At 37.0% G+C, this 13645-nt stretch overlaps 1 protein-coding gene and 1 long non-coding RNA gene across 3 annotated transcripts in view; one reads left to right on the top strand and one right to left on the bottom strand.

Annotated features, from left to right (window-relative positions):
• The window catches only part of LOC309486745, a 387401-nt gene that overhangs the window by 180707 nt on the left and 193049 nt on the right, over positions 1-13645 (bottom strand). The gene's annotated exons all lie outside the window — the stretch shown is intronic.
• atrnl1a (attractin-like 1a) overlaps positions 1-13645 on the top strand; it is a 259263-nt gene that overhangs the window by 39676 nt on the left and 205942 nt on the right. For both annotated transcript variants that reach the window (XM_082154105.1, XM_082154106.1), the window contains exons 6-9: positions 1342-1516; positions 4163-4250; positions 6875-7130; positions 12219-12402. In XM_082154105.1, coding sequence (XP_082010231.1) covers positions 1342-1516; positions 4163-4250; positions 6875-7130; positions 12219-12402 — 703 coding nt within the window. The remainder of the gene's footprint in view (positions 1-1341; positions 1517-4162; positions 4251-6874; positions 7131-12218; positions 12403-13645) is intronic.

Raw genomic sequence — 13645 nt, forward strand, 5'->3', positions numbered from 1 at the left:
CTGGAAATGGTCGGCCCAATCTGGCATCACTGTGCAACGGCTCTAAATCAGAGATGTCAAATAAAAAAACACCATTGCAGGTGTCAATATAAGTAATATATAATTATAAATAATATAAGTATAATGTATTAAAAATATAAGTATTCTTTAAAAAGTTTAAATAAAACATCCTCGTATAGTTACAGTAGGCCTTCTTGTTTACTGTAGGTCTGTCTTTAACAGTTTATACGTTTTCGTAAACAATACGTTTTTCTGTGTAGAAAATGAAGTAACGTTAGGCTACTATGAAAATAGTTTATTTCGAATTATTATTATTTATTTTTTTATAAATCTGGTTAGTTTTGTATTAAATACAATGTGATTTTCACTGATTGAGATCTGGCAGTAACAGTATATTTTTTTCCGCTTGGGCGAGCGATTCGCGGACAGCTTTCCCTGCGAACTAATGAGAACGCGGGACAATGATGACGACAGATAAACAACAGCGTCAAAGCTCCACTTACCCGAAACACTTTTCGGCAGATTTGACGAATATTACCGTCGTTTGGTAAATAAATTAATGACGGACAGTTGTCATAGCATACGTATTACCAACATTTTACCATGTAAGCATTATGGTACACCTCAAACAATGGAATTTATAGTCATTTATAGTGTTAATTATTGTGTTAATTAGCGAGTGTGCATTGGGCATGCAAGCATTCGCAGCTTAACTTTAAATGGACTGGAATTTTAAAGGAACTGACTTCTTTTTGTTGGTCTGTTATTGAGATTGTAAGATGATATGCTGTTGATTTAATTTCTTTATTGTGGAGATAACTGGAAAAGAGTTTGGAAAAGACACTGCTTGTGAACTTGCAACCTCATTCGTCATTCAGAGAGATGTTTTTACTAACCACTAGGTGACAGTGTTGGACCATTTTTGGATCTGTCCTTCAATAGTCTGGTTGTTAATTCTTATTCATGCTAATTCAATTTAATTCTTAGCTTTGTAACGGCAAATTTTGACATCAATGTTTATTTTGTGTTTACTGGTACTTTTATAACCAGCTATTTTTTCCCCACAAACAATCTTGATTAGTTTTTTTGGGGGGGGTATACTATGATTTTATTATATCATTTGAAATTCAAAGCAAGCATGTTTGGTTGAGATATTTGACTTCTTAACCATGTTATATAAAATACATCTCAAGTTGTTGACAGTTCTGGTAAGTAGCCCTCAGTGTTTGTTTAGTATCTTAAATTAGAGTTTATGACTCACACGGGTCCTGTGAGCACACACCTCTGTGTAGTTTAATTTGCTCGTCTTGTTTCTTATATGACACTTGTTTCCCATCTCAGGTCCAGATTGCTCTTTAAAATTTCCTTCGACTGAACCGCACTGGTTTCTGCCTAACGTGAAGCCTGATGGACAGTCACTAGGCCGGGCTTCTCATAAAGCAGTGGTTCATGGGAAGCTGATGTGGGTGATTGGAGGGTTCACCTTTAACTACAGCTCCTTTCAGATGGTTATAAAGTAAGTTCTGCTGTCTGGTGACATCATCAGCCAATATTTTGTACTTCACTTTATTCAAATCACTTGTTTAAATCTCCAAATAAGCTTTGTTAAATGTGACCGGCTCTGTGACTGGCTCTCAATTTGCCCTGCTTCAGTCTGCTAAATGTAATGAACTGAGTAACCGGCTTGTAGGTAAAAAATGCATTTTATACTAAAATACGTTTCCTTAAGGATCTAGCAGGTTTGATCAGGAAGATCTTATCCAGTATGTATGTGTCTTAATGAAGTCCTGGCTGTTGTAGCTGTATGCCAGGGTTTCTCAAACTCGGTCCTGGAGGGCCACTGTCCTGCACAGTTTAGCTCCAACCCTGATCAAACACACCTAGCTGTGAGTTTCTAGTGATCCTGAAGACATTGATTAGCTTGCTCAGGTGTGTTTGATCAGGGTTGGAGCTAAACTGTGCAGGACAGTGGCCCTCCAGGACCGAGTTTGAGAAACCCTGCTGTATGCTATTTAACGACTTTTGATGAAGTCCACACTGGTTCCTTATAGTGATGCACCAATCATGATTTTAAGCATATTTATTTGTTTATTATTTGCTCTATAACAGGCAAACTTGGCTTATAAGGGGCTGTTTACACCTGGCCACTTAATGCGTTTTCTGTGATCGGATAGCTATCTGATCGTGAAAAAACCAGGTGTAAATGCCCTCCGAAACGCATTCGAGATGGATTTGAATCCGATCGCTCAAACCACTTCAGGAGATGGTCTGGGCCGCATTCCAGATGAAACTAGGGTTGCCAATTGTCGCGTATTAGCCGGGACGTCCCATATATTGGGCCTAATTTATTTGTCCCGTCTGTGACCTCCCTTGTCCTGTATATATACAGTACTGCTACGGTGATCTAACCACTGACTGATACAACAGCAACACGACACTTGAGAATGATCATGACACCGGTCATCATCCAATCACAGCCCACCCTCATGCGCATCAGACCATACGAATAACAAACTCTAAATTGAGAATGAATTATTCTTTTGGGGACAAATCATTGTTTGATTTGCGAACAGAATCCTCTGCTGTCTGGTCGCTCCCGGTTCGATCCGGACTCGCGCTAATGGCAAATCCCTTTCACTGTCCGGATTTTGATTTCATCAAATCAGTTCTGGCGAATTCAAACAACGTGATTATTGTCCAACATCCATCCAGCCACGCAAGAAAACATGAAATCTACCAGAGGGAATAATATGCTGATGTGATTTGCTGCTCAAGAAACATTTCTGATTATTATTATTAATGTAAAAAAATAAAAAAAAGATTTATCTGAAATAAAAAAGCTTTTGTAACATTATAAATGTCTTTACTATCACTTTTGATTAATTTAATGTGTCCTTGCTGAATAAAAGTAGGCTATTACTTTCTTTAATTTCTTTCAAATGTAGTGTATAATGTTACAAAAGCTTTTTATTTCAGATAAATGCTATTATTTTGAACTATGGTTTGTGTGTAATGTGATTTTTTTTTTTTTTTTGTATGACCTTAAAATTCGTTTTAGAATTAAATTGTACATAAATAGGTTAAGCAAAACAAATGTGTTTATGTCTGAGAACCTTTTCAACACAGACAAACCTGAAATGACATAATACTGTGTGATACAGTACAAATATTTTGAGTGTCCCTTATTTTCCTGTAAAGAACCACAATTGTCCCGTATTTTTCTTTTCTGAAGTTGGCAACCCTAGACGAAACTGGACAAGTGTAAATGCATCTGGTTGTTGAAACCACATATGTAAATTTTACATCTCCCAAAAATGCTAAAAAATAAACGTGTGAGAGCGTGTTATAGGCTATATGTAATGTTATAGCCAGATATGACGGCGCCACTGCAACACGCATCACCGCATATGAGCATCTTATCATCAAGCCAACGTGCAAACTAACGCAAATCAAAGTGAAAGTAAGTCACAGACGCTTAACATACAATCATCATCATTAAAAGTAAAGAAACGAAATTATTTACCAGGGCTGTTGCCGCTCTCTCTTATTGCGGTCTTTGATTTAGACATTTTTGCTGATGATCAATAAAATGCAGCTCATAACTGTTGCTTTCGGTGACGTGCACTCCATTAAATCTGCATATAGCGCGGGAATTGAAGATCGGATTGCAAAAACACATTTATGTGACCAGGTGTAAATGGAATCGTTTTGATAAATCAGAAAGCTTCCATTTCTCTCCTTTTTGAGTCCGTCTTCAGCTTATCCCGTGTGTCCCAGTTTCTACAAAACTATTGAGCAGCACAAAGGATTTTCAACATTGATGATAATAATAAGAAATGTTTCTTGAGCACCAAATCAACATATTAGCATGATTTCTGAAGATGTGACACTGAAGACTTGAGTAATGATGCTGAAGATTCAGCTTTGCCACCACAGGATTCAGGAATATATTACATTATAAAATGTATTAAAATAGGAAAAACTTCAATTGTAATACTAATAATACTTCACAATATTACTGTTTTTACAATATACCTACAATAAGAAACTTCTTTCAAAATCGGTAGTGTATACATTACTTTTCCCACTTTTATTAGCTAGCAAAGAGTGCACCACACTTTCTCTTTCTTCCTTTCCTTACAGTTCTCTGTCTGTTTTTCAGCTATAATCTAGAGAGCAGCACATGGGATGTGGTGCCAATCAACGGCGGCCCTCTGCAGCGCTATGGACACTCTCTGGCTCTTCACAAGGTAAACAAACACAATGCTAGTCTCTATACTTTGTATAACAATGCCTCAGTGAGTGATTTAACTGTTTGCCATTGATATGCAGAACCATTGATTTACAATTGAAAAGATGTAACCTCTGTCATTGTTGTCCACAATGTTACAAGCTCAAATAGTGTTTAGCTACTTGTTGCACTGAGGTGCATGTTTTTTGGGATGTTTTAATATTTTTGTAGCAACAGTGCCCACTAGTGTTTATTATTCAGAAAATTATTCTAATAATTATCAAGTAATGTGGTAATCATCACATTAAAAAGATGGACAATTTATGGCTTAGTGCTATCTAAAGGAGGGTGTTAAATATCAAGATTCAGGGTGATTTCAGATCGAAGTTGAGCAATTAATAAGAGTGATAGAGCCATCTATCTTAACCTAGCATTACATTTTCCATTGTTCAATGATAAACAGTACTTTTATGTGTGTTAACCATGGGTATTTTGTCAAATGCATTAACTGTGTTCAATTGTGTTCCTTTACTTCCTTAATTTAGCTTGTTAAGGAAGCAGACTGTCATAAAAATGACAACTGTTGTAAATTAAGCCAAGTACCGGTATTCATTTGAATGTTATGATAAAGATTTAAGTTTACTTATGTCAGGACTAACAAAAGAAAAGGACTGTTGCATTGGCCGGGAATCGAACCCGGGCCTCCCGCGTGGCAGGCGAGAATTCTACCACTGAACCACCAATGCTCACATAACAGTGCTCTGGGAGGTCCCGTGGTCATGCACAAACACGCCACACTCTCAGTTATGTTACACATTCCTTCCATTCGTTTTTCCAGCCCTCTTTTCTCTCTTATTTAAAATTCTACAGTTTCTCAACTCTCAGTACTGACCGACTTGCTTTCATTGCACTGGTCAAAGAAGCCACGTGTGCATTAGCCCCACATGAGCACTGGAGCACATCCCATTATCATGTGAGCATTGGTGGTTCAGTGGTAGAATTCTCGCCTGCCACGCGGGAGGCCCGGGTTCGATTCCCGGCCAATGCAACAATGTTTTTTGTTTTTGTCAGTCCACACAAAACAAAAACGCATTACTTTTAGAATGAAGAACATGAAGGAACAATAGAAAACGTAAAAATATATATATATATATTTTGGGAAAATGTATGCTGAAAACACACATTTGTATGAATCACATTCTTTCCGATGATTTTTCCACTGCAGGGTGTTTTTTTTTCTCTCCATCAGAGCATGTGATAATGTCTGCAGATTCATAAGAATGTTTTTTCTGTTAATGGTTTTGAAGATACGCTCATTGAGTCTGTCTGAATTAAGCAGGAGCTTTCTCTCAGTCCACAGTGTAAACTGGTTTCACTGGGTAATTTTAACCAGCATAACATAGCAGTGAATATACCTGTGCAGCAGTTTAATGGACACCAATAGCTCACACTTTTCATCACGCATATAAACTTTCTCTCTCATTCACTGTGCACATTATGTTTTAAATTAACTGCTTTCATTGTGGAGAAAGGTCCCAGGCAAATGGGCAAATTAAAATCACTGTCCTGTCCACATGACTGTATTTCACTAAGCTGTTGTCTGGCAGATGTCTTTATTTGCCATAAACTGCTGAATGCACTTTGATGATAGGAATGCGGTAGCAGGCCAGTCAATGTGCAGTTACAGCGTGCATGTGTGTGCATGAATGCGAGAGTCAGTCAGCATAATGAGATGGCCTTTCGGTTACTGTTACATGAATCATAAAGTGGCTTTCTGCACTTTTATCTGAATATGAAACACATGATGCATTTATACATATGGCACACACACACACACACACACACACACACACACACACACACACACACACACACACACACACACACACACACACACACACACACACACACACACACACACACACACACACACACACACACACACACACACACACACACACACACACACATATATTAGGATAAGATTTTAAGCCCAGTTTGCATTTATTTGATCAAAAGTACTGTAATATTACAATTCATTATATTACAAATAAAAATAACTGTTTTCTAATTGATGTTTTAAATATTTAAAATGTATTTAAATCTATTTTAAAATGTATTTTATTTCTGTAATGGCACAGCTGAATTTTCAGCAGTCTCCAGTGTCACATGATACTTCAGAAATCATTATAATATGCTGATTTGGTGCTCAAGAATTTTTTTAAATTATTATCGATATTGAAAACGATTGTGCTGCTTAACATATTTGTGTAAACTGTTTTACTGACCCCAAACTTTGACTGCAAATTAAAGTTATAATTGAGGGTTAGGAGATTATATATCACAATAGTTTTCATAATCACAATAGTAAATAGTAATAGCAATAGTAGTTTTCAGTGGTTGTATATTGCCATGTTTTTGTTAGTTAAAGAGATGCAGCAGTGTCACTAGGCTTGAGTCTGTTCTCCATGGAGTCCTTTTTTAGATGCAGTGTATTGATTGGCTGTTTACACAAGAGGATATGTGTTCCTGTGATGCTGGGAAGTTGGTGTCCAACTTTTGCTCAGCCTGAGGTGATGTAATGCCTCAAATGCTTGCACAAGATCTCATAATGTCTTTATTTCTCTTCTCTGCTCTTTGCAGGATGATATCTACATGTTTGGTGGGAAGCTGGAGGCAGGCTCCGGGAACATAACAGATGAACTGTGGCTGTTTGATACACGTAGCCGTTCCTGGTCCCTCAGGACGCTCAGTCCTGTGCTGCAGTCCCAACACTTCGCCGTGGAGGGACATACTGCTCACATAGTAGACAACAGAAATGGAGAGCCTATCATGGTGGTGCTTTTTGGCTATTCACCAATTTATAGCTACCTCAGCCATGTCCAGGAGTACAACATTCGTAAGTGCCAATATGTAACTGTTATTGAGAAAATATTTCTTACTTGAACTGATGGTGCAATCAAGTCAGATTGTATTTTGAATGCACATGAACGTCACCACAAAGTTGTAATAATGTGTGAGAAACCTATTTTTCTTAAAGCCCAGAGTCTCCGAGGTGAATGAAAACATAAAACAAAAACACACCTGATGCGCATTTTTTATTTGTCAATTTGTAGATGTAGAGTTAAAAAAATCTTGTTGAATTTTCATGTAGAAGTTACAAAGTGATTTGAACGCACCTGAGGTTGTAATTATGAACTTCCCAGGAGGACTTGAATGCACCATGAGTGTGTAGTTTCATGACAGTCTTAAAGGGTTAGTTCACACAAAAATGAAAATTCTGTCATTAATTACTCACCCTCATGTCGTTCCAAACTAGTATGACTTTCGTTCATCTTCAGAACACAAATGAAGATTTTCTTGATTAAATCTGATAGCTGTCTCTCCATTGACAGCTATGCAACTGACACTTTGAAGTTTCATAAAGTTCACAAAGAGATTACTAATCCAAATGAATTGAGCGGTTTAGTCCAACATTTTCTGAAGAGACACGATTGTTTTATATGATGAACCGATTGAATTTAGGCTTTTATTCACATAAACATTGATCAGCGAAAATAAACAGAAGCTCAACCGAACCTGCTTGCACTAGAACAAACCTCTTGCGGAAGCTCAAACGTGCTGCGTAACACTCGAGAACCGCTAAATTAATATGGATTAGTTTTACGATCTCTTTATGAACTTTCTGAAATGTCAGTTGTATAGCTGTCAATGGAGGGACAGAAAGCTCTCAGATTTCATAAAAAATATCTTCATTTGTGTTCCGAAGATGAACAAAAGTCTTACAGGTTTGGAATGACATGAGGGTGAGCAATTTGACAAATGCAGACAGTTCCTCTGGCTTCCAGCAGATGGCAGTGTAATATAACATGTCACTAGCACAGCACTTTACTGATGACATGGTGAGTTGACACGGCTAGACTCATTAAAGTGAAGGTTTCAGTGGTATTTTCTAGTCTACTCGCTCCACTCTCTGTCACAAACACACACCCACTCAAACACACACTCATGGCTTTAGGTCGTTAAGAAGTGGTGGTACCTGAACTGCACTGTCTGGGATTGAACAATGATTAATGTGTCTGAGCTCTGTTGAGACTCCACTTAAATCTTTCTTTCTTATGCTCTCGCTTTCCCCCACTCGCTTTTTCTCAGTTTTTACTCTCTTAATGAATACATGAGCTTATTAGAGCTGTTGAAAATGATGGCAATCGCACCCCTACTGCGCATCTGTGACCTTGATGACAAAGAATTTGGCAAAATTAGAGTGATGCAATATTTGAAGAGAAGCTTCCTTAAACTTGAGATAGATATATATGCAGTGATGTAACAAGCCAGGATATTAATGAAAGGCAGAGAACGCTTAACCATGGTATCTTCTCTGTCTCTGTCACACTTAGTCATGTGTAATTGATTACAGATGTTCTACCAGAGAGCACTAACCATGGTCTTGAAGTCAGACTAGCATTTAAAATGTCAGCATGTTAGATAGACATGCAACGTCCTCTTTTTTAATGTTTTAATGTATTTAATTAATATGTCGTATATTTGTTTCCCCTTTGCATTGCAAAAAACAAAACAAAAAACATTGTTGCATTGGCCGGGAATCGAACCCGGGCCTCCCGCGTGGCAGGCGAGAATTCTACCACTGAACCACCAATGCTCACATGACTCTGTATTTTGCGGACACGTGGTCTTTTTCCACGTGGTTCCATCATTATTTTTCGCGTTTCTGTCACCATACTAACAAACTTACTTTGTTGAGTGGTTTGGTTTTAATACTCTTCTATGTAAGATGTTTGTAAGACCATCACAATTTCAGGTCTCAAGCCTATGTGCATGTGAGCTCAAATACCATAGCATTTTAAGCTCATTGGATCATTGTCTTATGTGTAGTGTACACGACGAATACAGTGAGCGTTAGCCTAACCACCTTGTCATCTTTCAAATTCGGTCCATTTTATCACGAAATTCAAATAAAAAATGCTGTTTTGATGCTCTTTGATGTGGCGCGACAGATCGTTCAAGCGGTAGCTCGGAGCGCGAGTGAACGCGATCATCTCTTCCTATTCACTACTAGTTAGAGAATAAACATGAATGAACATATGAAGGTAACGTTATGTTGAAAGATAACGTTACAGAACAACTTATTGAAATTTATCTCGTGTAATCGCTCAATCAGTTTCATTGGTGGTTGAGGAGATTCCCCCTTCCATGCGCTTTGAGTAGCCAACCCAAAAGCGCTATATAAATGTAACAAATTATTATTCTTTTTTAGGGATGGGCATTTTACAAAAATATTGTATTCGAATATTTGGGCTCATAAAAATCGAATATTCGAATATTAGTTTATTTAAATGACGTTTAACGAGAAAGCCGTTATTTTTTTAGTTTAAGTCTTTGTCACCATTTCTGAACAAGTTTACAATTAGGCAATATACACATCAAGCTTACTATATATCTTAAGGTTTTCTTTTAGTTGAAAACATGAAACAATATGTGTAAACAAAAAATATAAAGAACAAAAGCATTTAAGATCCAGCAGCGTAAACGAAAAGAAAAAGAAAACCCGCAAAATATAGCAGACTGCGCAGTAATCGTACAGAACGTACATGTGCACTCGAGAGCATGTAACGTTACATGTTCATGTTCTTAAACCTGTCTCCCTCAACGAAACTTAAAGGAAGTAAGTTAAGCTATATGTCTCAAAATAATTTTGCTATCCGAAGATATCATCTCTGATCACTCGCGCTACTGCGCTTACCTGCAGTCGTGAATGTAGTGATGGACAGCTGTATTTCCTCAGTCGACTGCTGTTTAGATTTCATGTGATTTCTCATTGTGGTGGTGATATTATGATGATAACTCAGTTTCATTAATTAATTTGTTTAAAAGTACTTCCATTTTGTAATATCATTTTCATCAAAGTAATTCCAAACTTCGCTAGCCAAACGGCGACATTAGGTGAATACCATCCACACGCTCCAAAGCGCCACCCAGTGCCTTTAATTATAACTGCGAGTTAGTGCTTGGGATTTATCATGGATTCACTGCATTAACGGCCAGCAAAGCAACGTAGTACAATTCGAATAGTATTTTATTTTTCGAATAATAATTACAGATCGAATATTCGAAAATTCCAATATTCGTGCACATCCGTATTTTTTATTATTATTTTTATCCGCGGAAAGACGTCAATGAAACCTCTTGTAAACAATGTCACATATTACCTCAAGCAAGTCATTCATTGTCCACAGCTTGTTCGCCAGATAAATGAACTCTTTTGCTAAATATATGCACTGTATTAGCCTATATATTCATTATATTTTACCTAACCTATGATGTCTTGATTTTGTATGTTTGAATAAATCTGTCATGAAAATGACAGCGACTGTGTAAATTATTATTTCAACAACAAATTGGAGTAAAAACATAATTTTATAATTAGATTTAGAAGTTAATGCGAAAACTACCTTATGTGCAGTTTACATATAATTTGTTATTTGAGTGTTGATTATTATATCTAAAAATAGATAGCAACTGAATTTAGGCTAAAATGGACTCTGTTGTTAATATTGTATTATTATAGTTAATCTCTGTATTATAGTAATGTGCAAGGATAAGGTTTTCAAGATAATTTTTTTCCGTAAGAAACTTTTAATTATAATTAAATTAATTTAAAGACAGAGACATAATTTGTTCATTAAAGCACTCTTTAATAAAAAAAAGCTGTTTTATGTTTAGTTTTCTCCCCCCTGCTGAACCGAACCATCATGCCGAGGTACATACCGAACAGTCAGTTGTGTACCGTTACACCCCTAACTACAACTTTACATTTTTAAAGGGTTTCCACTGATTTTATGTTAATAACTATATCATTTAATGAATGTTGTTTTTTTTCTTCCTGATTCTTTTTCATAAGTTTATTTTTATTTTTTTATCTTTTTTTTTTTAAAGGACAAGTTCGGTATTTTACACTTAAAGCCCTGTTTACAGATCGTATCTGATGAAATAGAACGGTTAAGATAAAAATTTGGACACATGCTGCTGTCCCGAGAATTTTAGGTTTATTTCGCTTCACCCCCTCACCCCCACAATGGTTGTCTATATGCACTGGAAGATTCCGTCCTAAAAACACATTAAACTTTAGTTTACAAAGATGTGAAACTCACCGAGTGGTCAGGGGGTGTTCACTGATATGTTCCATCAAAAATCGCTGAAAAAGATGCATTCCAACAGGTTTTATCGTAGTTTTTGTCCAACTCCATTGACTTAATAGGACGTGCTGTGAGACCGCAGCACCTTTACGATATTACTCCGCCGCTTCTTCTTCTGCTTCTTCTGTGTATTCAATGAAATGCCCGTGGTTTGCTTGCAATTGGCAAAGGTGCATTATCGCCACCAACTGGGCTGGAGTGTCTATTATTCAAGCTCTCAACGGAAGAATCACGGGTGTGACGCGTTTGGCAAAATAGGTCCACAAAAGCGAAATAAACCTAAAATTCTCGGGACAGGAGCATGTGTCCAAATTTTAATCTTAACCGTTCTATTTCATCAGATACGATCTGTAAACAGGGCTTTAAGTGTAAAATACCGAACTTGTCCTTTAACTTTCTTTACTTTCTCATGCTACCCTGCATTATATAATTTGTATAATGCAACTGAGTAATACTAGATACACTACCTTTCAAAAGTTTGGGGTCATTAATTATTTTACTCAGCAAGGACAAATTAAATTGATCAAAAGTGATAGTAAAGACATTTATAGTATTATAAAAGATTTCAATTACAAATAAATGCTATTCTTTTGAAATGTCTCTTTATCAAGGAATTTCACAGTTTCCACATATGAAGCAACTCAAAGGTTTTCAGCATTGTTAATAATAAGACATGTTTAATGAGCATCAATTCAGCATATTAGAATGATTTCTGAATTATAATGTGACATGCACTTATGAGTTTCTGAGTGTAAAGTCTATCTCTATGTCAGGTACTAACTCCTGGTTGGTGGCAGAGACGAATGGAGCGCTGGTGCAGGGAGGATATGGTCACAGCAGCGTTTATGACAGCTCCTCACATTCCATATATGTCCATGGAGGATACAAAGCCCTCCCTGCCAACAAATATGGCCTAGTGGATCATTTATACCGCTATCAGGTCCACACGCACACCTGGTGAGTTTCCACACTGTGTACATGTTATACTCTTTAACAAGTGTGTGTGCCTGCCTGTGTATCATTGTGTGACTGTGACTAACTATTTCAGCCTCTGCCCTCTCAAAAAAACACACACAAAAAAACAACAACCGGATACCTTTCATCCACACACAAATCAGACCCTTAGCACACATGTGAGCAGAATTCACATCTTCCCTAAGCCAGTGAGTGTGCTGACCAAGACTTCCTGACATGAGTGAAATATGTTACAAATAAGCTGTTAGTGACACTATAAATGATGCCAGGTTGCTGTTGCCAGGGTGAGTTCTTAGGAGGTTTTAGTCCAAGAGGAACGAATCCAACATGCCAGACTTTTCACAGGTGTTTTTACACACATTTCTGTAATAACCCTGTGAAAAAAAATAAAAATAATTAAGGGGTAGAATTTATTATTTTTTTCATCATGTTGTTCCAAACTTGTATGATGTTTTTTTTCTTCTTCTGCGGAACACAAAATAAGATATTTAGAAGAATGTTGAAAAAAAAAATATATATATGTTTTGAGAAAAAATAATACATTTTCTTTTATGTTCCATAGAAAGAAAGTCATACAGGTTTGGAATGACATAGTGGGGAAATGATGATAGAATTCTGTCAATGGTTTTCTGGTTTTACCTGGTCTGCCAGCCTGGTCAGGCTGGTTTATTGGCTGGTTTTAGAGGGGAGGGGATTTTAGGCTGGGAGACCATTTTAAACCTAAAGAGCAACTTTGACTATCTGAGACAGGCAAACTAGCTAAACACTAGTCTGTCCAGCTAAACCAGCTGAAGACTAGCTAGACTATACTGGGAGAGCAGTTTATTCCAACTAAGATCAGCTAATTGCCATTTAAACCAGGTATGATCCAGGTAAGCAACAGCTTAGTCTGGTTTAAAAGTTTTATTCATCAAGGAAGCGTGTAATTTTTGCACCTCTAGTGGCACCAAATGGAATTACTGTTTTTTTTTTTACAATGACAAGTTTTAGACATTTCCCAATCTTCCATTGCTTAGACAAACAGGTAGTCCCACTCAAAACTCATGCTATTGGTGTTTGACCAACAATGTTGTCACATCTGATCCTGTTTGGTCGCTAAAACAGATGGATTGTGTCCGCTTTTGGTGCTACTAGTTGTATCGAAATTAAACTATTTACCCTTTTACTAAAAACCTAACTTGGAAAGGTTATGACATTTGCTTTTATTATGAACATTGCATTGGCC

This window comes from Leuciscus leuciscus (assembly GCF_965113295.1).
Source record: "Leuciscus leuciscus genome assembly, chromosome: 22".
Taxonomy (NCBI): Eukaryota; Metazoa; Chordata; class Actinopteri; order Cypriniformes; family Leuciscidae; genus Leuciscus; species Leuciscus leuciscus.